The sequence below is a fragment of the Salmo salar genome, chromosome 11 (genome assembly GCF_965601325.2).
Source record: "Salmo salar chromosome 11, fSalSal1, whole genome shotgun sequence".
NCBI lineage: Eukaryota > Metazoa > Chordata > Actinopteri > Salmoniformes > Salmonidae > Salmo > Salmo salar.
The window spans coordinates 122,332,618-122,357,799 of record NC_138301.1 but is presented as its reverse complement, the minus strand read 5'-3'; the positions used below and the strand labels follow the sequence as shown (position 1 = coordinate 122,357,799).

General features: G+C 46.2%; 1 protein-coding gene across 1 annotated transcript in view; it reads right to left on the bottom strand.

Moving 5' to 3' along the window:
* The window catches only part of gbe1a (glucan (1,4-alpha-), branching enzyme 1a), a 148,024-nt gene that overhangs the window by 44,639 nt on the left and 78,203 nt on the right, over positions 1 to 25,182 (bottom strand). The window contains exons 8-10 of the mRNA XM_014129886.3: positions 12,369 to 12,484; positions 11,676 to 11,803; positions 7,295 to 7,393 (exon numbers count right to left, since the gene is read on the bottom strand). Coding sequence (XP_013985361.3) covers positions 7,295 to 7,393; positions 11,676 to 11,803; positions 12,369 to 12,484 — 343 coding nt within the window. The remainder of the gene's footprint in view (positions 1 to 7,294; positions 7,394 to 11,675; positions 11,804 to 12,368; positions 12,485 to 25,182) is intronic.

Genomic DNA, 25,182 nt, shown 5'->3' with positions numbered 1-25,182 from the left:
TCTGGTTTGAGCTTAGTGGGACTATAATTTGTTATTCAACAGGAAAATGACCCAACACACCTCCAGGCTGTGTAAGGGCTATTTGAACAAGAAGGAGAGTGATGGAGTGCTGCATCAGATGACCTGTCCTCCACAATCACCCGACCTCAACCCAATTGAGATGGTTTGGGATGAGTTCCGCAGAGTGAAGGAAAAGCAGCCGACAAGTGCTCAGCATATGTGGGAATTTCATAGGATGCTGGTTGAGAGAATGCCAAGAGTGTGCAAAGCTGTCATCAAGGCAAAGGGTGGCTACTTTGAAAAATCTAAAATATATTTTGATTTGTTTAACAATTTTTTGGATACTACATGATTCCATATGTGTTATTTCAGAGTTTCGATGTCTTCACTATTATTCTACAATGTAGAAAACAGTAAAAAAACAACAACAAAAAAACACTTGAATTAGTCGGTGTTCTAAAGCTTTTGACTGGTACTGAATGCATATGTGTGTGTGTCTGTAGTTCCATTTCCAAACAGTAGAAGGCAGCATAATGCCAGACAAGGAGGGAGGGAGATGAAGGGGGGGGGGGGGGGGTGTAAGGGAAAAAAAGGAAACTTCCTTCCTCCCGCTCTTCCTTGCTTGAGGTAATCCCCTAGTGTGTGTGATTAGATCAGTAATACCCCAACCCACACTAGGCCACTAAAGGAGGAGCTATCAACACCAGCTTCCCTCTCTATTGGCCTTCTCTGTAGCTCAGTTGGTAGAGCATGGTGTTTGCAACGCCAGTGTTGTGGGTTCGATTCCCACGGGGGGCCAGCACAGGAAAAAAAATAATAATTTGAAATGTATGCATTCACTACTGTAAGTCGCTCTGGATAAGAGCGTCTGCTAAATGACTAAAATGTAAAGCAGCAGTAATAGTAGCAGCAGCAGTAATAGTAATAGTAGCAATAGTAACAATAGTAGTAGTAGTAATAGTAGTAATAGTAATAGTAATAGCAGTAGTAGTAGTAATAGTAGTAGTAGTAACAGTAGTAGTAGTCAGTTAAACTGAAGTAGTTGTAGTCAGTTCCACTACTGATTTTCATTCTTCCACTCTAAATCGGGGACAGATTTAGACCGGGGACACCAGGTGGGTGCAATTCATTATCAAGTAGGACATAAAGTTAGCTTTACTTTGGACATTCAGGCTCTGATTTGAATAACCTTGTTCTGACACTGCAACTCAGAAAGCAACTGTTTCCAGGCTGGCTGTAAGTGTTACATCTTTATATATGGGTTTCCTAACAGCCAGTGTTAAATCTTTGTGTGTTTCCTAACAGCCAGTGTTAAATCTGTGTGTGTTTCCTAACAGCCAGTGTTAAATCTGTGTGTGTTTCCTTACAGCCAGTGTTAAATCTGTGTGTGTTTCCTAACAGCCAGTGTTAAATCTTTGTGCGTTTCCATACAGCCAGTGTTAAATCTGTGTGTGTTTCCTTACAGCCAGTGTTAAATCTTTGTGTGTTTCCTAACAGCCAGTGTTAAATCTGTGTGTGTTTCCTAACAGCCAGTGTTAAATCTGTGTGTGTTTCCTTACAGCCAGTGTTAAATCTGTGTGTGTTTCCTTACAGCCAGTGTAAAATCTTTGTGTTTCCTTACAGCCAGTGTTAAATCTGTGTGTGTTTCCTTACAGCCAGTGTTAAATCTGTGTGTGTTTCCTTACAGCCAGTGTAAAATCTTTGTGTTTCCTTACAGCCAGTGTTAAATCTTTGTGCGTTTCCATACAGCCAGTGTTAAATCTTTGTGCGTTTCCATACAGCCAGTGTTAAATCTGTGTGTGTTTCCTTACAGCCAGTGTTACATTTTTATGTGTTTCCTTACAGCTAAAACCATCTTCCAGCTCAATATTTTATTGAAACCTGTGAAAAACCAAATAAAACATAAATAGCTCCTAACGAGTAGATTTATAGTTTACCGTTATAGCTCTAACGTTCTCTGGAGAGTAGAGGGGGAGGAGAGAGAGGGGGAGGAGAGAGTAGAGGGGGAGGAGAGAGAGAGGGGAGGAGAGAGAGAGAGGGGAGGAGAGAGAGAGAGGGGGAGGAGAGAGAGAGAGGGAAGGGATGGGAAAGGGGGAGGGAAGAAAGAGAGAGAGAGGGGGAAGGGATGGGAAAGGGGGGAGGGAAGAAAGAGAAGGAAGGGATGGGAAAAGGGGGGAGGGAAGAGAGAGAGAGGGGGGAGAGAGAGAGGGGGGAGAGAAGAGAGAGGGGAAGAGAGAGAGGGGGAAGAGAGAGAGGGGGAAGAGAGAGAGGGGGGGAAGAGAGAGAGGGGGGGAAGAGAGAGAAAAGGGGGAGGGAAGAGAGAAAGGGGGAAGGGATGGGAAAAGGGGGGAGGGAAGAAAGAGAGAGGGATGGGAAAAGGGGGGAGAGAGAGAGAGGGGGAAGAGAGAGGGGGGAGAGAGAGAGGGGGAGGAAGAGAGAGAGAGGGGGAAGAGAGAGAGAGGGGAAGGGATGGGAAAAGGGGGGAGGGAAGAGAGAGAGAGGGGGAAGAGAGAGAGAGGGGGAGGGAAGAGAGAGAGAGGGGGAAGAGAGAGAGGGGGAAGAGATGGGAAAAGGGGGAGGGAAGAGAGAAAGGGGGAAGAGAACAAGATAGGGAGGAGAGAGAGAGGGGGAAGAGAACAAGATAGGGAGGAGAGAGAAATTGCCTGGAGTGTTGTATGTTGTATATTTTATAAATTGTGTTCATGCAGGACTCCCTTGAAAAAGAGGGCCTTGGTCTCAATGGGATGTCCTTACTAAAATAAAGGAGAGAGAGACAGGTAGGGATAATAGAAGAGGGAGAGAGAGAGAGACAGGTAGGGATAATAGAAGAGAGAGAGAGAGAGAGAGACCGGTAGGGATAATAGGAGAGAGAGAGACAGGTAGGGATAATAGGAGAGAGAGAGAGAGGTAGGGATAATAGGAGAGAGAGAGAGAGGTAGGGATAATAGGAGAGAGAGAGACAGGTAGGGATAATAGGAGAGAGAGAGACAGGTAGGGATAATAGGAGAGAGAGAGAGAGAGAGAGAGAGAGAGAGAGAGAGAGAGAGAGAGAGAGACAGGTAGGGATAATAGGAGAGAGAGACAGGTAGGGATAATAGGAGAGAGGTTGTTGAGAGGAGAGACAGGTTGTTGAGAGGAGAGAGCGAGAGGAGAGAGCGAGAGGAGAGACAGGTTGTCGAGAGGAGAGAGCAAGAGGAGAGACAGGTTGTCGAGAGGAGAGACAGGTTGTTGAGAGGAGAGACATGTTGTTGAGAGGAGAGAGCAAGAGGAGAGAGCGAGAGGAGAGACAGGTTGTTGAGAGGAGAGAGCGAGAGGAGAGAGAGCGAGAGGAGAGACAGGTTGTTGAGAGGAGAGAGCGAGAGGAGAGAGCGAGAGGAGAGACCGGTTGTCGAGAGGAGAGACAGGTTGTTGAGAGGAGAGAGCGAGAGGAGAGAGCGAGAGGAGAGACAGGTTGTCGAGAGGAGAGACAGGTTGTTGAGAGGAGAGAGCGAGAGGAGAGAGCGAGAGGAGAGACAGGTTGTCGAGAGGAGAGACAGGTTGTTGAGAGGAGAGAGCGAGAGGAGAGAGCGAGAGGAGAGACAGGTTGTCGAGAGGAGAGACAGGTTGTTGAGAGGAGAGAGCAAGAGGAGAGACAGGTTGTCGAGAGGAGAGAGCAAGAGGAGAGACAGGTTGTCGAGAGGAGAGACAGGTTGTCGAGAGGAGAGACATGTTGTCGAGAGGAGAGACAGGTTGTCGAGAGGAGAGACAGGTTGTCGAGAGGAGAGACAGGTTGTTGAGAGGAGAAAGCGAGAGGAGAGACAGGTTGTCGAGAGGAGAGACAGGTTGTCGAGAGGAGAGACAGGTTGTCGAGAGGAGAGACATGTTGTCGAGAGGAGAGAGCGAGAGGAGAGACAGGTTGTCGAGAGGAGAGACAGGTTGTCGAGAGGAGAGAGCGAGAGGAGAGACAGGTTGTCGAGAGGAGAGACAGGTTGTCGAGAGGAGAGAGCGAGAGGAGAGACCGGTTGTCGAGAGGAGAGACATGTTGTCGAGAGGAGAGACAGGTTGTCGAGAGGAGAGACAGGTTGTCGAGAGGAGAGACAGGTTGTCGAGAGGAGAGAGCGAGAGGAGAGACAGGTTGTCGAGAGGAGAGACAGGTTGTCGAGAGGAGAGAGCGAGAGGAGAGACAGGTTGTCGAAAGGAGAGAGCGAGAGGAGAGACAGGTTGTCGAGAGGAGAGACAGGTTGTCGAGAGGAGAGACCGAGAGGAGAGACAGGTTGTCGAGAGGAGAGACAGGTTGTCGAGAAGAGAGCGAGAGGAGAGACAGGTTGTCGAGAGGAGAGACAGGTTGTCGAGAAGAGAGAGTGAGAGGAGAGACAGGTTGTTGAGAGGAGAGACAGGTTGTCGAGAAGAGAGAGCGAGAGGAGAGACAGGTTGTCGTGAGGAGAGACAGGTTGTCGAGAGGAGAGACAGGTTGTCGAGAGGAGAAAGCGAGAGGAGAGACAGGTTGTCGAGAGGAGAGACCGGTTGGTCGAGAAGAGAGAGTGAGAGGAGAGACAGGTTGTCGAGAGGAGAGACAGGTTGTCGAGAAGAGAGAGCGAGAGGAGAGACAGGTTGTCGAGAGGAGAGACAGGTTGTCGTGAGGAGAGACAGGTTGTCGAGAGGAGAGACATGTTGTCGAGAGGAGAGACATGTTGTCGAGAGGAGAGACATGATGTCGAGAGGAGAGACAGGTTGTCGAGAGGAGAGACAGGTTGTCGAGAGGAGAGACAGGTTGTCGAGAGGAGAGAGCGAAAGGAGAGACAGGTTGTCGAGAGGAGAGACAGGTTGTCGAGAGGAGAAAGCGAGAGGAGAGACAGGTTGTCGAGAGGAGAGACAGGTTGTCGAGAGGAGAGACAGGTTGTCGAGAGGAGAGACATGATGTCGAGAGGAGAGACAGGTTGTCGAGAGGAGAGACATGATGTCGAGAGGAGAGACAGGTTGTCGAGAGGAGAGACATGATGTCGAGAGGAGAGACATGATGTCGAGAGGAGAGACATGATGTCGAGAGGAGAGACATGATGTCGAGAGGAGAGGACAGGTTGTCGAGAGGAGAGACAGGTTGTCGAGAGGAGAGACAGGTTGTCGAGAGGAGAGACAGGTTGTCGAGAGGAGAGACATGATGTCGAGAGGAGAGACATGATGTCGAGAGGAGAGACAGGTTGTCGAGAGGAGAGACAGGTTGTCGAGAGGAGAGACAGGTTGTCGAGAGGAGAGACAGGTTGTCGAGAGGAGAGACAGGTTGTCGAGAGGAGAGACAGGTTGTCGAGAGGAGAGACCATGTGTTCTTCAGTCAGTAGAATTAATACACACTTCATTAGTGACTTCAGACACTGGATAGAGTGGAGGACAACCATTTATTGGGATAGTAGATGGTTTCTAGGGCCTCCCGAGTGGTGCAGCATCGCAGTGCTAGAGGCATTATTACAGACTGTATCACAACCGGCCGTGATCGGGAGTCTCAGAGCGGCGCACAATTGGGTTAGGGGAGGGTTTGACCGGGGAGGAGGCTTCACTTGGCTCATCGCGCTCTAGCGACTCCTTGTGGTGGGCCGGACGCCTGCAGGCTGACTTCGGTGGTCATTTGAACGGTGTTTCCTCCGACACATTGGTGCGGCCGACTTCCCGGGGTTAAGTGGGTGGGTGTTAATGAGCGCGGTTTGGCGGGTCATCTTTCGGAGGACGCATGGCTCGACCTTCGCCTCTCCTGAGCCCGTAGTGGAGTTGCAGCGATGAGACAAGATCGTAATTGTTGAGAAAAAGGGGTATAAAATAAATGTATTGTTTGTAGATCGTCAGTAAACGTTTAATAACTGTCAACAACATTTCAAATAACTATCCACTAACCTTTACCCTAACCATAACCTTTACCCTAACCCTAACCATAACATTAACCCTAACCATAACCTTTACCCTAACCCTAACATTAACCTTCCCTACCCTAACCCCCTAACCCACCTAACCCTAACCCACCTAACCTTTACCCTAACCCTAACCATAACCTTTACCCTAACCCTAACCATAACCTTTACCCTAACCATAACCTTTACCCTAACCCTAACCTCCTTACCCTAACCCTAACCATAACCTTTACCCTAACACTAACCATAACCTTTACCCTAACCCTAACCATAACCATAACCCTAAACATAATCCTTACTGTAACCTTAGCAAGCAGTTGCTTATCAACAGATAGTTGTTAGTATGACCATCTGTAGAACATCAATATGGAACCATCTGTAGAACATCCATATGGAACCATCTGTAGAACATCTATATGGAACCATCTGTAGAACATCTATATGGGACCATCTGTAGAACATCTATATGGGACCATCTGTAGAACATCTATATGGAACCATCTGTAGACCATCTATATGGGACCATCTGTAGAACATCTATATGGGACCATCTGTAGAACATCTATATGGGACCATCTGTAGAGCATATATATGGGACCATCTGTAGAGCATATATATGGGACAATCTGTAGACCATCTGTATGAGACCATCTGTAGAACATCTATATGGGACCATCTGTAGAACATCTATATGGGACCATCTGTAGAACATCTATATGGGACCATCTGTAGAACATCTATATGGGACCATCTATATGGGACCATCTGTAGAACATCTATATGGGACCATCTGTAGAACATCTATATGGGACCATCTGTAGAACATCTATATGGGACCATCTGTAGAACATCTATATGGGACCATCTGTAGAACATCTATATGGGACCATCTGTAGAACATCTATATGGGACCATCTGTAGAACATCTATATGGGACCATCTGTAGAACATCTATATAGGACCATCTGTAGAACATCTATATGGGACCATCTGTAGAACATCTATATGTGACCATCTGTAGAACATCTATATGGGACCATCTGTAGAACATCTATATGGGACCATCTGTAGAACATCTATATGGGACCATCTGTAGAACATCTATATGGGACCATCTGTAGAACATCTATATGGGACCATCTGTAGAACATCTATATGGGACCATCTGTAGAACATCTATATGGGACCATCTGTAGAACATCTATATGGGACCATCTGTAGAACATCTATATGGGACCATCTGTAGAACATCTATATGGGACCATCTGTAGAACATCTATATGGGACTATCCACACAAAGTACTGAGTAAAACCAGCCATGAAGACCAGTGTTTCTGGGCCAGATAACAGGTTGCTAGAGACAGAGTCATTCAGCTTCATGATTGAATTGATTAGAGATATCACTCAATATCACACACCTGGATCCACTTGTCAGGTACAGCCATGTTGAGTCTGTAGTCAAAGCCAAGCCCTCCATTCTTCACTGACTTACACAACCCTGGCATTCCTGATACATCCTAGAGAGACAGAGAGACAGAGAGAGAGAGACAGAGAGACACAGACAGAGAGAGACACAGACAGAGAGAGACACAGACAGAGAGAGACACAGACAGAGAGAGACACAGACAGAGAGAGACACAGACAGAGAGAGAGAGAGACACAGACAGAGAGAGAGAGACAAAGACAGAGAGAGAGAGAGACAAAGACAGAGAGAGAGAGAGACAAAGACAGAGAGAGAGAGAGACAAAGACAGAGAGAGAGACAAAGACAGACAGACAGACAGACAGACAGACAGACAGACAGACAGACAGACAGACAGACAGACAGACAGACAGACAGACAGACAGAGAGAGAGAGACACAGACAGAGAGAGAGAGACACAGACAGAGAGAGAGAGACACAGACAGAGAGAGAGAGACACAGACAGAGAGAGAGAGACACAGACAGAGAGAGAGAGACACAGACAGAGAGAGAGAGACACAGACAGAGAGAGACACAGACAGAGAGAGACACAGACAGAGAGAGACACAGACAGAGAGAGAGAGAGAGAGACAGAGAGAGAGAGAGAGAGACAGAGGGTGAGACAAAGTCAAAATGCAAGCTGAGATCAACCGCTCAGATGTTATTTTAACATGACTTAAATAACATAATCCTATGCAACATTAACCAATTAAAAACAGTTCTGTATCAATGAGGTTTGTACAGTGAGCTATAGGATCAATACATTATCACTGTATACTGGCTATGCTTGAATTGCCCTGCCAATGCATTGTTGTTCAGGCCATTTAAATATACATATATTTCAATATGAGGTAGACTATATGATCACAGTGGTAATAGATCTGTTGTTACTCCTATGAACAGAGAATGTGAAATATTTCTCGATATTAAAAAAAGACCCAAGCAGCTAACAACACCGACACCGGCAGCGACACCGACACCGGCAGCGACAGCGACACCGGCAGCGACACCGGCAGCGACAGCGACACCGGCAGCGACACCGGCACCGACACCGGCAGCGACACCGACAGAGACACCGGCAGAGACACCGACAGAGACACCGGCAGCGACACCGGCAGCGACACCGGCAGCGACACCGGCAGCGACACCGGCAGCGACACCGGCAGCGACACCGGCAGCGACACCGACACCGACAGAGACACCGACAGAGACACCGACAGCGACAGCGACACCGGCAGCGACACCGACAGAGACACCGACAGAGACACCGGCAGCGACACCGGCAGCGACAGCGACACCGGCAGCGACACCGGCAGAGACACCGGCAGAGACACCGGCAGCGACACCGGCAGCGACACCGACAGAGACAACCTATCGATACACTTTCCTACTCATTCATCCGAGGAGAGGTTTTAGATGTTTTGAAATCTCACAGTATCAACTTCTCCGTAGCTTTCTTTAACGCACACTACTTCACTGCAGACACGTTCATCTGAGCCATCCTACTGGCCAACGGTAGGCCTATAGCGCGTTCATCTGAGCCATCCTACTGGCCAACGGTAGGCCTATAGCACATTCATCTGAGCCATCCTACTGGCTAACGGTAGGCCTATAGCGCGTTCATCTGAGCCATCCTACTGGCCAACGGTAGGCCTATAGCACGTTCATCTGAGCCATCCTACTGGCCAACGGTAGACCTATAGCACGTTCATCTGAGCCATCCTACTGGCCAACGGTAGGCCTATAGCACGTTCATCTGAGCCATCCTACTGGCCAACGGTAGGCCTATAGCACGTTCATCTGAGCCATCCTACTGGCCAACGGTAGGCCTATAGCACGTTCATCTGAGCCATCCTACTGGCCAACGGTAGGCCTATAGCACGTTCATCTGAGCCATCCTACTGGCCAACGGTAGGCCTATAGCACGTTCATCTGAGCCATCCTACTGGCCAACGGTAGGCCTATAGCACGTTCATCTGAGCCATCCTACTGGCCAACGGTAGGCCTATAGCACATTCATCTGAGCCATCCTACTGGCCAACGGTAGGCCTGTAGCGCGTTCATCTGAGCCATCCTACTGGCCAACGGTAGGCCTGTAGCACGTTCATCTGAGCCATCCTACTGGCCAACGGTAGGCCTATAGCACGTTCATCTGAGCCATCCTACTGGCCAACGGTAGGCCTATAGCGCGTTCATCTGAGCCATCCTACTGGCCAACGGTAGGCCTATAGCGCGTTCATCTGAGCCATCCTACTGGCCAACGGTAGGCCTGTAGCGCGTTCATCTGAGCCATCCTACTGGCCAACGGTAGGCCTATAGCGCGTTCATCTGAGCCATCCTACTGGCCAACGGTAGGCCTATAGCGCGTTCATCTGAGCCATCCTACTGGCCAACGGTAGGCCTATAGCGCACTTGATCTGCCCTCCGGGCCCGCCGACAAGGGTTTGTACCGTCAGACACATGAAATGGTTGAAAATGGGAACACTTGGCCTTCCAGGCACGCAGGGCAGCACTACAGCTGAATGGGGGGCACCAGCCGTCAACAGCGCAAGACCAATACAAACAAAAATCGATCGACTAGAAATTCCTTGGTTGGTGACCACTGATCTGGGCGGAAGTGTATCACCTCTGGGCGGAAGTGTATCACCTCTGGGCGGGAGTGTATCACCTCTGGGCGGGAGTGTATCACCTCTGGGCGGGAGTGTATCACCTCTGGGCGGGAGTGTATCACCTCTGGGCGGGAGTGTATCACCTCTGGGCGGGAGTGTATCACCTCTGGGCGGGAGTGTATCACCTCTGGGCGGGAGTGTATCACCTCTGGACGGGAGTGTATCACCTCTGGACGGGAGTGTATCACCTCTGGACGGGAGTGTATCACCTCTGGGCGGGAGTGTATCATCTCTGATTCTCTGGGCGGGAGTGTATCACCTCTGGGCGGGAGTGTATCACCTCTGGGCGGGAGTGTATCACCTCTGGGCGGGAGTGTATCACCTCTGGGCGGGAGTGTATGGGAGTGTATCACCTCTGGGCGGGAGTGTATCACCTCTGGGCGGGAGTGTATCACCTCTGGGCGGGAGTGTATCACCTCTGGGCGGGAGTGTATCACCTCTGGGCGGGAGTGTATCACCTCTGGGCGGGAGTGTATCACCTCTGGGCGGGAGTGTATCATCTCTGATTCTCTAGACGGAAGTGTATCACCTCTGGGCGGAAGTGTATCACCTCTGGGCGGAAGTGTATCACCTCTGGGCGGAAGTGTATCACCTCTGGGCGGAAGTGTATCACCTCTGGGCAGAAGTGTATCATCTCTGATTCTCTAGACGGAAGTGTATCACCTCTGGGCGGAAGTGTATCACCTCTGGGCGGAAGTGTATCACCTCTGGGCGGAAGTGTATCACCTCTGGGCGGAAGTGTATCACCTCTGGGCGGAAGTGTATCACCTCTGGGCAGAAGTGTATCATCTCTGATTCTCTGGGCGGAAGTGTATCACCTCTAGGCGGGAGTGTATCACCTCTGGGCGGGAGTGTATCACCTCTGGGCGGGAGTGTATCACCTCTGGGCGGGAGTGTATCACCTCTGGGCGGGAGTGTATCACCTCTGGGCGGGAGTGTATCACCTCTGGGCGGGAGTGTATCACCTCTGGGCGGGAGTGTATCACCTCTGGGCGGGAGTGTATCACCTCTGGGCGGGAGTGTATCACCTCTGGGCGGGAGTGTATCACCTCTGGGCGGAAGTGTATCATCTCTGATTCTCTAGGCGGAAGTGTATCATCTCTAGACGGAAGTGTATCATCTCTAGGCGGGAGTGTATAATCTCTGATTCTCTAGACGGAAGTGTATTATCTCTGATTCTCTATAGATGGAAGTGTATTATCTCTGATTCTCTAGACGGAAGTGTATCATCTCTAGACGGAAGTGTATCATCTCTAGACGTTAGTGTATCATCTCTAGACGGACGTGTATTATCTCTAGACGGACGTGTATTATCTCTGATTCTCTATAGATGGAAGTGTATTATCTCTGATTCTCTATAGATGGAAGTGTATTATCTCTGATTCTCTATAGATGGAAGTGTATTATCTCTGATTCTCTAGATGGAAGTGTATTATCTCTGATTCTCTAGACCTTTTCTGAGTCTAGTCTGAAAGTGTGATTAGATGATGTCTTATAACACAGATTAGACCAACCATCTGTCCCATATGGCAAACTAGAGTGGAACCACAAGTTGGGTGGAGTATGTGAAGGATGAGTTTTACATCTGAGACAATGAGATGAGAAGACGCCAGAATGATCTCTTGATTTTCCTGAACTGATAGGTCCTAGATTAGGTGTGTGACATTACCTCTGCGATGGTAATGCAGTCAGGGTAGAGTGCGTGTAGGATGTGGTTGGAGAGCATCAGATGTATGATCGAGTCCTCATCAACCTGCATTCCAAAGTACTCACTGTAACCACCAGAGAAAGACATGGCTGTGGAGAGGACAGAGAGAGCGAGAGGAAGAACGAACGAGAGAGGACAGAGATACAGAGGACAAAGAGAGAACAGAGAGAGAGAGAACAGAGAGAGAACAGAAAGAGAGAGGAGACAGAGATACAGAGGACAGAGGCAGAGACAACAGAGACAGAGAGAGAGAGACAGAACAGAGACAACAGAGAGAGAACAGAGACAGAGAGAGGACAGAGGACAGAGAGAGACAGAGAGAGACAGAGGACAGAGAGAGACAGAGGACAGGACAGAGAGAGACAGAGCGAGAGAGAGAGAGAGAGAGAGAGAGAGAGAGAGAGAGAGAGATCAGTTTAGTTCAGAAAGACAGATTCTCACTTCTATTCACTTGGAACGCCAAGGTCTCAAACATTACTCACCAACTGCAGTATCTCCTTCTCACGCCTACTCTATCTTTTCATCTCTTTATATTGAGAGGTACATAACTGTGTGAGTGTCTACTGAGAGTTGCATAACTCAAAAGCCTGTCTGGTTTGAACAGTGATATGATGGGGAGAAAGACACATGCACGCACTAACACACACATCTCACCGATGCCGTGGTGGTGGTAGAGCATGGATGAGACGCCGTCGAACCTGAAGCCATCGAAGCGATACTCTTCCATCCACCATCTGAGATTAGACAGCAGGAACCTCAATACTTCCCAACTAGAGAGAGAGAGAGAGAGAGAGAGAGAGAGAGAGGGGGAGAGATATGCTATTTGTCCCTAAACAGAGAGTACACGGTGGCAGAATACCTGACCACTGTGACTGACCCAAATTTAAGGAAATCTTTGACTGTGTACAGACTCAGTGAGCATAGCCTTGCTATTGAGAAAGGCCGCCGTAGGCAGACATGGCTCTCAAGAGAAGACAGGCTATGTGCACACTGCCCACAAAACGAGGTAGAAACTGAGCTGCACTTCCTAACCTCCTACCCTATGGATGACCATATTAGAGACACATATTTCCCTCAGATTACACAGATCCACAAAGAATTTGTAATTTGTAAAACCCAATTTTGATAAACTCCCATATCTACTGGGTGAAATACCACAGTGTGACATCACAGCAGCAAGATGTGTGACCTGTTGCCACAAGAAAAGGTCAACCAGTGAAGAACAAACACCATTGTAAATACAACCCATATTTATGTTTATTTATTTCCCCTTTTGTACATCATTACAACATATGACACTTGAAACTTAGATTATTTTTGGAACGTCTGTGAGTGTAATATTTACTGGAAATTTCTATTGTTTATTATCTACTTCACATACCCCCCCTCCTCCTCCCCGCTGTAACTATTCCCCAGGTCGTTGCTGTAAATGAGAATGTGTTCTCAGTCAACTTACCTGGTAAAATAAATACAAATAAACTTCCTTTAGCGACGTTGACATATGTTTCCCATGCCAATAAATTCAGAGACCGAGAGAGATATATAAAAACATCCTTTATCTGTGTTTACAGTACTTAAGATTAGTCTAACATCACATATATATAATAAAATTGAGGTAATATGTACATGTAGGTAGAGTTATTAAAGTGACTATGCATAGATAATAACAGAGTAGCAGCAGCGTAGAAGAGAGGGGGGGGGGGGGGGGGGGGCAATGCAAATAGTCTGGGTAGCCATTTGATTAGATGTTCAGGAGTCTTATGACTTGGGGGGTAGAAGCTGTTTAGAAGCCTCTTGGTCCTAGACTTGGTGCTCCGGTACCGCTTGCCATGCGGTAGCAGAGAGAACAGTCTATGACTAAGGTGGCTGGAGTCTACCTACTGAGCCACACGGGACCGTGCGAGGACGATCAGCTGCGAGGACGATCGGCTGTCCGTCCTGTCTCCCTGTAGTGCTGTCTTAGGCGTCTCACAGTACGGACATTGCAATTTATTGCCCTGGCCACATCTGCAGTCCTCATGCCTCCTATAATACTACCGCGCTATATACTACTACTGCTAGCGTGCTATATAATACTACTGCGCTATATAATAATACTGCGCTATATAATACTACTGCGCTATATAATACTACCGCGCTATAGAATACTACCGCTAGAGTGCTATATAATACTACTACTATAATACTACTGCGCTATATAATAATACTGCGCTATATAATACTATTGCGCTATATAATACTACCGCGCTATATAATACTACAACGCTATATAATACTACCGCGCTATATAATACTACTGCGCTATATAATACTACCGTGCTATATAATACTACTGCGCTATATAACACTACTGCTAACGGGCTATATAATGCTGCCGCGCTATATAATACTACCACGCTATATAATACTACCGCACTATATAATACTACCGCTACCGCGCTATATAATACTACAGCGCTATATAATACTACCGCACTATAGAATACTACCGCGCTATATAATACTACCGCTAGAGTGCTATATAATACTACTACTATAATACTACTGCGCTATATAATACTACCGCACTATATAATACTACCGCGCTATATAATACTACCGCGCTATATACTACTACCGCGCTATATAATACTACCGCGCTATATAATACTACTGCTAGCGCGCTATATAATACTAGCGCGCTATATAATACTAGCGCGCTATATAATACTAGCGCGCTATATAATACTAGCGCGCTATATAATACTACCGCGCTATATAATACTACCGCGCTATAAAATACTACCGCGCTATAAAATACTACCGCGCTATATAATACTACCGCTAGCGCGCAAACAACTACATCTTCCCTACTGTATTTATTTATTTTGTTTATTTTGCTCCTTTGCACCCCATTATTTCTATTTCTACTTTGCACTTTCTTCAAACTAAAAATCTACCATTCCAGTGTTTTACTTGCTATACTTTATTTACTTTGCCACCATGGCCTTCTTTGCCTTTACCTCCCTTATCTCACAGTGTATAGTCTTATTTTTTTCTACTGCATCATTGATTGTATGTTGTTTTACTCCATGTGTAACTCTGTGTTTTTGAAAGTTGTCGAACTGCTTCGCTTTATCTTGGCCAGGTCGCAATTGTAAATGAGAACTTGTTCTCAACTTGCCTACCTGGTTAAATAAAGGTGAAATAAAAATAAATAAAATACTACCGCTACCGCGCTATATAATACTACCGCGCTATATAATACTACCGCGCTATATAATACTACCGCGCTATATAATACTACCGCTACCATGCTATATAATACTACCGCTAGAGTGCTATATAATACTACTACTAACATGCTATATAATACTACTACTAACATGCTATATAATACTACTACTAACATGCTATATAATACTACTACTAACATGCTATATAATACTACTACTAACATGCTATATAATACTACTACTAACATGCTATATAATACTACTGCTAACATGCTATATAATACTACTGCTAACATGCTATATAATACTACTGCTAACATGCTATATAATACTACTGCTAACATGCTATATAATACTACTACTAACATGCTATATAATACTACTACTAACATGCTATATAATAATACTACTAACGTGCTATATAATAATACTACTAACGTGCTATATAATAATACTACTAACGTGCTATATAATAATACTACTAACATGCTATATAATACTACTGCTAACATGCTATATAATACTACTGCTAACATGCTATATAATACTACTGCTAACATGCTATATAATACTACTACTAACGTGCTATATAATACTACTACTAACGTGCTATATAATACTACTAACATGCTATATAATAATACTACTACTAACATGCTATATAATACAACTACTACCGTGCTATATAATACTACTACTACCGTGCTATATAATACTACTACTACCACTACTATCACCGTGCTACCCGCTCCAAACCCGCTCCGGGTTTGGAGCGGGTAGTCGCACTTCGCTTCGCTCCACAGGTAATATTACATTTCATTACATTACAACGGTTTGATTTGTTTGATCTGAGCAATTTATTCTTAGCTAGCTACATAGCCGCCTTTGTATCAAAGATAATTGTGTAGTTTAGAGTAATTATCGAGGTTAGCTAGCCAGCCAGCTGTTTTCGTCCTCCTAACTTAGTCAACACTGCTAGCTAGCCAACTAGCCAACTTCTACCGACTAGCAGCACTGTAGAAACTATTACATTACAACGGAACGACTTGATTAGTATAGTGCTAGCTAGCTACATAGCTGTCTTTGCTGTCTTTGTATCTAAGATAATTGTGTAGTTTAGAGTAATTATCAAGGTTAGCTAGCCAGCCGCGACGCGACGCCGTTGTCCAGACTCCAGACTTAGTCAACACACCTAGTCATCATCAAACCCACTGCTAGCTAGCCAACCTTTACTGACTAGCAGCACTATAAAAACTAATACATTACAACGGAACGATTTGACTAGTGCAGTGTTAGTTGTCTTTGTCATAGTTTGATAATGGTGTAGTTTAGAGTAATTATCGAGGTTAGCTAGCCAGCTATTTTCGTCTCCCGCGACGCCATTTTTCCAAACCTAGCCAACTATTACCGACGAGCAGAATTGTAGAAACTAAATACATTAAAAGGAACGACTTGATTAGTGTTATGTTAGCTAGCTACATAGTTGCTTTTGTATCATGATAAGGTGTAGTACTGAAACTATCGAGGTTACCTAGCCAGCTACACGTTCAAACAAAGTCAACAACGCAGCCACTGCTAGCTAGCATACTTCACCAGCCAGCAGTACTGTATCATCTTCGTCATTTTAGTCAATAAAATTTTTGCAACATAAGCTTAACTTTCTGAACATTCGAGAAGTGTAGTCCACTTGTCATTCCAATCTCCTTTGCATTAGCGTAGCCTCTTCTGTAGCCTGTCAACTATGTGTCTGTCTATCCCTGTTCTCTCCCCTCTGCACAGGCCACACAAACGCTTCACACCGCGTGGCCGCTGCCACTCTAACCTGGTGGTCCCAGCGCGCACGACCCACGTGGAGTTCCAGGTCTCCGGCAGCCTCTGGAACTGCCGGTCTGCGGCCAACAAGGCAGAGTTCATCTCAGCCTGTGCTACCCTCCAGCACCTCGACTTCTTGGCACTGACGGAAACATGGATTACCACAGATAACACTGCTACTCCTACTGCTCTCTCCTCGTCTGCCCACGTGTTCTCGCATACCCCGAGAGCATCTGGCCAGCGGGGTGGTGGCACTGGAATCCTCATCTCTCCCAAGTGGACATTCTCTCTTTCTCCCCTGACCCATCTGTCTATCTCCTCATTTGAATTCCATGCTGTCACAGTTACCAGCCCTTTCAAGCTTAACATCCTTATCATTTATCGCCCTCCAGGTTCCCTTGGAGAGTTCATCAATGAGCTTGACGTCTTGATAAGTTCCTTTCCTGAGGATGGCTCACCTCTCACAGTTCTGGGTGACTTTAACCTCCCCACGTCTACCTTTGACTCATTCCTCTCTGCCTCCTCCTTTCCACTCCTCTCCTCTTTTGACCTCACCCTCTCACCTTCCCCCCTACTCACAAGGCAGGCAATACGCTTGACCTCATCTTTACTAGATGCTGTTCGTCCACTAATCTCATTGCAACTCCCCTCCAAGTCTCCGACCACTACCTTGTATCCTTTTCCCTCTCGCTCTCATCCAACACTTCTCACTCTGCCCCTACTCGGATGGTATTGCGCCGTCCCAACCTTCGCTCTCTCTCTCCCGCTACTGTCTCCTCTTCCATCCTATCATCTCTTCCCTCTTCTCAAACCTTCTCCAACCTATCCCCTGATTCTGCCTCCTCAACCCTCCTCTCCTCCCTTTCTACATCCTTTGATTCTCTATGTCCCCTATCCTCCAGGCCGGCTCGGTCCTCCCCTCCTGCTCCGTGGCTCGACGACTCATTGCGAGCTCACAGAACAGGGCTCCGGGCAGCCGAGCGGAAATGACGGAAAACTCGCCTCCCTGCGGACCTGGCGTCCTTTCACTCCCTCCTCTCTACATTTTCCTCTTCTGTCTCTGCTGCTAAAGCCACTTTCTACCACTCTAAATTCCAAGCATCTGCCTCTAACCCTAGGAAGCTCTTTGCCACCTTCTCCTCCCTCCTGAATCCTCCTCCCCCTCCCCGCGGATGACTTCGTCAACCATTTTGAAAAGAAGGTTGACGACATCCGATCCTCGTTTACTAAGTCAAACGACACCGCTGGTCCTGCTCACACTGCCCTACCCTGTGCTTTGACCTCTTTCTCCCCTCTCTCTCCAGATGAAATCTCGCGTCTTGTGACGGACGGTCGCCCAACAACCTGCCCGCTTGACCCTATCCCCTCCTCTCTTCTCCAGACCATTTCCGGAGACCTTCTCCCTTACCTCACCTCGCTCATCAACTCATCCTTGACCGCTGGCTACGTCCCTTCCGTCTTCAAGAGAGCGAGAGTTGCACCCCTTCTGAAAAAACCTACACTCGATCCCTCCGAAGTCAACAACTACAGACCAGTATCCCTTCTTTCATTTCTCTCTAAAACTCTTGAACGTGCCGTCCTTGGCCAGCTCTCCTGCTATCTCTCTCAGAATGACCTTCTTGATCCAAATCAGTCAGGTTTCAAGACTGGTCATTCAACTGAGACTGCTCTTCTCTGTGTCACGGAGGCTCTCCGCACTGCTAAAGCTAACTCTCCTCTGCTCTCATCCTCCTAGACCTATCTGCTGCCTTTGATACGGTGAACCATCAGATCCTCCTCTCCACCCTCTCCGAGTTGGGCATCTCCGGCGCGGCCCACGCTTGGATTGCGTCCTACCTGACAGGTCGCTCCTACCAGGTGGCGTGGCGAGAATCTGTCTCCGCACCACGTGCTCTCACCACTGGTGTCCCCCAGGGCTCTGTTCTAGGCCCTCTCCTATTCTCGCTATACACCAAGTCACTTGGCTCTGTCATATCCTCACATGGTCTCTCCTATCATTGCTATGCAGACGACACACAATTAATCTTCTCCTTTCCCCCTTCTGATAACCAGGTGGCGAATCGCATCTCTGCATGTCTGGCAGACATATCAGTGTGGATGACGGCTCACCACCTCAAGCTGAACCTCGGCAAGACGGAGCTGCTCTTCCTCCCGGGGAAGGACTGCCCGTTCCATGATCTCGCCATCACGGTTGACAACGCCATTGTGTCCTCCTCCCAGAGTGCTCAGAACCTTGGCGTGACCCTGGACAACACCTTGTCGTTCTCTACTAACATCAAGGCAGTGACCCGATCCTGTAGGTTCATGCTCTACAACATTCGCAGAGTACGACCCTGCCTCACACAGGAAGCGGCGCAGGTCCTAATCCAGGCACTTGTCATCTCCCGTCTGGATTACTGCAACTCGCTGTTGGCTGGGCTCCCTGCCTGTGCCATTAAACCCCTACAACTCATCCAGAACGCCGCAGCCCGTCTGGTGTTCAACCTTCCCAAGTTCTCTCACGTCACCCCGCTCCTCCGCTCTCTCCACTGGCTCCCTGTTGAAGCTCGCATCCGCTACAAGACCATGGTGCTTGCCTACGGAGCTGTGAGGGGAACGGCACCTCCGTACCTTCAGGCTCTGATCAGGCCCTACACCCAAACAAGGGCACTGCGTTCATCCACCTCTGGCCTGCTCGCCTCCCTACCTCTGAGGAAGCACAGTTCCCGCTCAGCCCAGTCAAAACTATTCGCTGCTCTGGCACCCCAATGGTGGAACAAGCTTCCTCACGACGCCAGGACAGCGGAGTCAATCACCACCGTCCGGAGACACCTGAAACCCCACCTCTTTAAGGAATACCTAGGATAGGATAAAGTAATCCTTCTAACCCCCCCCCCCCCTTAAAATATTTAGATGCACTATTGTAAAGTGGTTGTTCCACTGGATATCATAAGGTGAATCCACCAATTTGTAAGTCGCTCTGGATAAGAGCGTCTGCTAAATGACTTAAATGTAAATGTAAATATAATACTACTACTAACGTGCTATATAATACTACTACTAACGTGCTATATAATACTACTACTAGCGTGCTATATAATACTACTACTAACGTGCTATATAATACTACTACTAGCGTGCTATATAATACTACTACTAGCGTGCTATATAATACTACTACTAACACGCTATATATTACTACTACTAACACGCTATATATTACTACTACTAACACGCTATATAATACTACTACTAACACGCTATATAATACTACTACTAACACGCTATATAATACTACTACTAACACGCTATATAATACTACTACTAACACGCTATATAATACTACTACTAACACGCTATATAATACTACTACTAACACGCTATATAATACTACTACTAACATGCTATATAATACTACTACTAACATGCTATATAATACTACTACTAACATGCTATATAATACTACTACTAACATGCTATATAATACTACTACTAACGTGCTATATAATACTACTACTAACGTGCTATATAATACTACTACTAACGTGCTATATAATACTACTACTAACGTGCTATATAATACTACTACTAACGTGCTATATAATACTACTACTAACGTGCTATATAATACTACTACTACTAACGTGCTATATAATACTGCTACTACTACCGTGCTATATAATACTACTACTACCACCATGCTATATAATACTACCATGCTATATAATACTACTACTAACTTGCTATATAATACTACTACTAACATGCTATATAATACTACTACTAACATGCTATATAATACTACTACTAACATGCTATATAATACTACTACTTACATGCTATATAATACTACTACTTACATGCTATATAATACTACTACTTACATGCTATATAATACTACTACTTACATGCTATATAATACTATTACTTACATGCTATATAATACTACTACTTACATGCTATATAATACTACTAACATGCTATATAATACTACTAATATGCTATATAATACTACTACTTACATGCTATATAATACTACTACTTACATGCTATATAATACTACTACTTACATGCTATATAATACTACTACTTACATGCTATATAATACTACTACTTACATGCTATATAATACTACTACTTACATGCTATATAATACTACTAACATGCTATATAATACTACTACTTACATGCTATATAATACTACTAACATGCTATATAATACTACTAACATGATATATAATACTACTAACATGATATATAATACTACTAACATGCTATATAATACTACTAACATGATATATAATACTACTAACATGCTATATAATACTACTAACATGCTATATAATACTACTAACACGCATAAACAGGCTTTATGTGCCTCTCTTAATTAAAGTTGCATATCAAAACGTTATGGGGATGACAGGGGTCTCATTTTCGATGGTGCCCCGAGGACAAAATACAAGAAACCACTACAGGTACATTACATTAGAACATGAAACATCACAGGCATCATTAAAAGTCAATTAAAACAATTGCACACCTCAGTGAACTCATTTATCCTCAGCGTTTTAAGCTTCCCTAGCGGCACCAGGGAATCCAAATGGAATACATTTTGGAACTGATTCCAAAAATCGTTAGCAAAAAGGTACGTTTGTCAGAATGACGTCCAAGAATCCATTTTTCAGGGTCGGACTTTTTTTTTTTAAAACCAGGTGTCAGTAATAAATCAAAATGTCTGCGTTAGTTTGAGAAGCAAGAATTAGAATAACATAAAAAAAAAAAAAGGGATTTCAGATCAGACGGGTTTAGGCAGTATCCAGAATTTCATATAATCATACCGTCGTGCTCTGATCCCGGGACACTACGGTATTACACCTCTTCAATGTCAGCACTCAGCATCCAAGCTCCTATTCAGGAAGTCCCCTATTTACAAACTGTGGTCGCTCCCAAAACTGATCGAAAGCAGAGTCAATAAAAATCCAACGCTTTTTTTCAGAGCAGAGTCCTGATTTCATCCAAGAGACCCGTACAAATAGCCCGGAAGAAGAGATCAATTCCAGGACCGTGTTTTGGGATAGGTTTCAGGAAAAACAATCCACTTGCCCTTAGCCAATAGTCTGTCTCTCAGGTATTCCAAGTCCCGTCTCATTGCCGCAGCTTCATGTCACTTGTACCAGCATCTACAACCACCGTGTGCAGCTCTGGGTCTAGAACGACCCGTAAATGTCCTGAGTGATGTCACACACCAGGGAAGTACAATGTCTTTGCTCCATCAACATCTTTTACAATGGAACTCCCAACGACGGCCATCTTGAGAGGGGGAGGGTCGTGTTTTTCCAGGTGCATGGTGCAGCGAGGAGCGTCATTGCCTAGAAAAGCAGGGGGGAGTGGGGGTGCTTTGGAGAGGGGAACGTCCTCGGAGAAAGGTGGTGTCGCGGGGGGGGGGGGGGGGGCGACGAGGGCCTCCTGTGGGGGTAGTATGACCTTCCTTCACACAGGTCATCTCCCGTCTGGACTACTGCAACTCTCTGTTGGCTGGGCTCCCTGCTTGTGCCATCAAACCCCTGCAACTGATCCAGAACCCTGCAACCCACCTGGGGTTCAACCTTACAAAGTTCTCCCATGTCACCTTGCTCCTCCACACACTCCACTGGCTTCCAGTCAAAGCTCACATCCACTACAAGACCATGGTGCTTATCTACAGAGCAGCAAGAGGAGCTGCCCCTCCCTATCTTCAGGCTATCCTCCAACCCTACACCCCAACCTGAGCACTCCGTTCTGCCAACTCTGGTCTCTTGGCCGTCACACCTAGTGCAGTCAAATCTCTTCTCTATCCTGGCATCTGAAGCTAGGACAGCAGAGTCCCTGTCCATCTTCTGAAAACATCTGAAACCCTCCCTCTCTTCAGAGAGTATCTTTAATAATCTCACAGCAGCAACATGTAAATCTAGGTTACACAGCACACCAACAGATAGCTACCACAGTGAATAAAACATGAATGAATTGGTTTTACAGAACAAACTAAAAGAAAAGAGGAGATGAAGGAGAAGGAAGAGGTGAAAGGGGGGAGACTAGGAGAGAGGGAGAAGGAAGAGGTGAAAGGGGGGAGACTAGGAGAGAGGGAGAAGGAAGAGGTGAAAGGGGGGAGACTAGGAGAGAGGGAGAAGGAAGAGGTGAAAGGGGGGAGACTAGGAGAGAGGGAGAAGGAAGAGGTGAAAGGGGGGAGACTAGGAGAGAGGGAGAAGGAAGAGGTGAAAGGGGGGAGACTAGGAGAGAGGGAGAAGGAAGAGGTGAAAGGGGGGAGACTAGGAGAGAGGGAGAAGGAAGAGGTGAAAGGGGGGAGACTAGGAGAGAGGGAGAAGGAAGAGGTGAAAGGGGGGAGACTAGGAGAGAGGGAGGAGGGAAGGAGAGAAAAGGGGGAAAATTAAAGTCTAATTAAAAAAGGACTGGAGGCTTTCACCAATCAACGAACATCTAGGACAAAAGAGAGAGGAAGGAAAGAGAGGGAGGAAGATGCAAGAGAAATAGAGGGAAGAATAAGGAGAGTGAAGGATAGAGGGGAAAAGAATATGGAGCGTGAAGGATAGAGGGGGAAAGAATATGGAGCGTGAAGGATAGAGGAGGAAAGAATACGGAGAGTGAAAAAGAGAGAAGAAGAGAGATGGAAGGATGGTAGGATGAGAGGATGGCATCTACAGTCGGTTCCGTTAATTAGTAAAAGACAGATCTCATCTTTTCTACGTAGAGGAGAGAGGGATAGGAGTAAGGTCAAAGTCAGTGATGGATGGCTCTATCCCTCCCTCCCTTCCTCCCTCCCTCCCCCGCTGCCCAGTCAGTCTGTCTGTGATGAAGCCATCAGCCCCTAGACAGCTCTCCACCCATACCCACAGAGAAATTACACAGGAGAGAGAGAGAGAGCGAGAGAGAGAGAGGATGGCTTTTCATTCATCCAGCTAGGGGAAGCGGAGGGGGGGGGGGAGCGGAGGAGAATAAGAATTGACACCAGTGTGTTAATTAGCTAGCTGACACAGAGCAAGGCTGCAGGATGTGACTGGATACACTACTGGATACACTACTGTGACCTAGAATAACCTCTCTTCATCTCCCTCGGTCTCTGTCTCTTCTCCTTTATCAATTTAAAGGGGCTTTATGGGCATGGGGAAACATATGTTACCATTGACAAAGCAAGTGAAGTAGATAATAAACAAAAGTAAAATAAATAAAAATGAACAGTAAACATTACACTCACAGAAGTTCCAAAAGAATAAAGACATTTCAAATGTCATATTATTTCTATATACGGTGTTGTAACGATGCGCAAATAGTTAAAGTACAAAAGGGAAATTAAATAAACATAAATATGGGTTGTATTTACAATGGTGTTTGTTCTTCACTGGTTGCCCTTTTCTTGTGGCAACAGGTCACAAATCCTACTGCTGTGATGGCACACTGTGGTATTTCACCCAGTAGATATGGGAGTTTTTGAATTCTTTGTGGATCTGTGTAATCTGAGGGAAATATGTGTCTCTAATATGGTCATACATTTGGTAGGAGGTTAGGAAGTGCAGCTCAGTTTCCACCTCATTTTGTGGGCAGTGTGCACATAGGCTGTCTTCTCTTGAGAGCCAGTTCTGCCTACGGCGATCTTTCTCAATAGCAAGGCTATGCTCACTGAGTCTGTACATAGTCAAAGCTTTCCTTAAGTTTGTGTCAGTCACAGTGGTCAGGTATTCTGCCACTGTGTACTCTCTGTTTAGGGCCAAATAGCATTCTAGTTTGCTCTGTTTCTTTGTTTTAATTCTTTCCAATGTGTCAAGTAATTATCTTTTAGTTTTCTCATGATGTGGTTGGGTCTAATTGTGTTGCTGTCCTGGGCTCTGTGGGGTCTGTTTGTGAACAGAGCCCCAGGACCAGCTTGCTTAGGGGACTCTTCTCCAGGTTCATCTCTCTGTAGGTGATGACTTTGTTATGGAAGGTTTGGGAATCGCTTCCTTTTAGGTGGTTGTAGAATTTAACGTCTCCTTTCTGGATTTTGATAATTAGCGGGTATCGGCCTAATTCTGCTCTGCATGCATTATTTGGTGTTTTACGTTGTACACAGAGGATATTTTTTGCAGAATTCTGCATGCAGAGTCCATTATCCAACAAGCCACTCTGCTATAGTCCATTATCCAACTAGCCAACTAGCCTCTCTGCCATAGTCCATTATCCAACTAGCCAACTAGCCTCTCTGCCATAGTCCATTATCCAACTAGCCTCTCTGCTATAGTCCATTATCCAACTAGCCTCTCTGCCATATTCCATTATCCAACTAGCCTCTCTGCTATAGTCCATTATCCAACTAGCCTCTCTGCCATATTCCATTATCCAACTAGCCTCTCTGCCATAGTCCATTATCCAACTAGCCTCTCTGCTATAGTCCATTATCCAACTAGCCTCTCTGCCATATTCCATTATCCAAC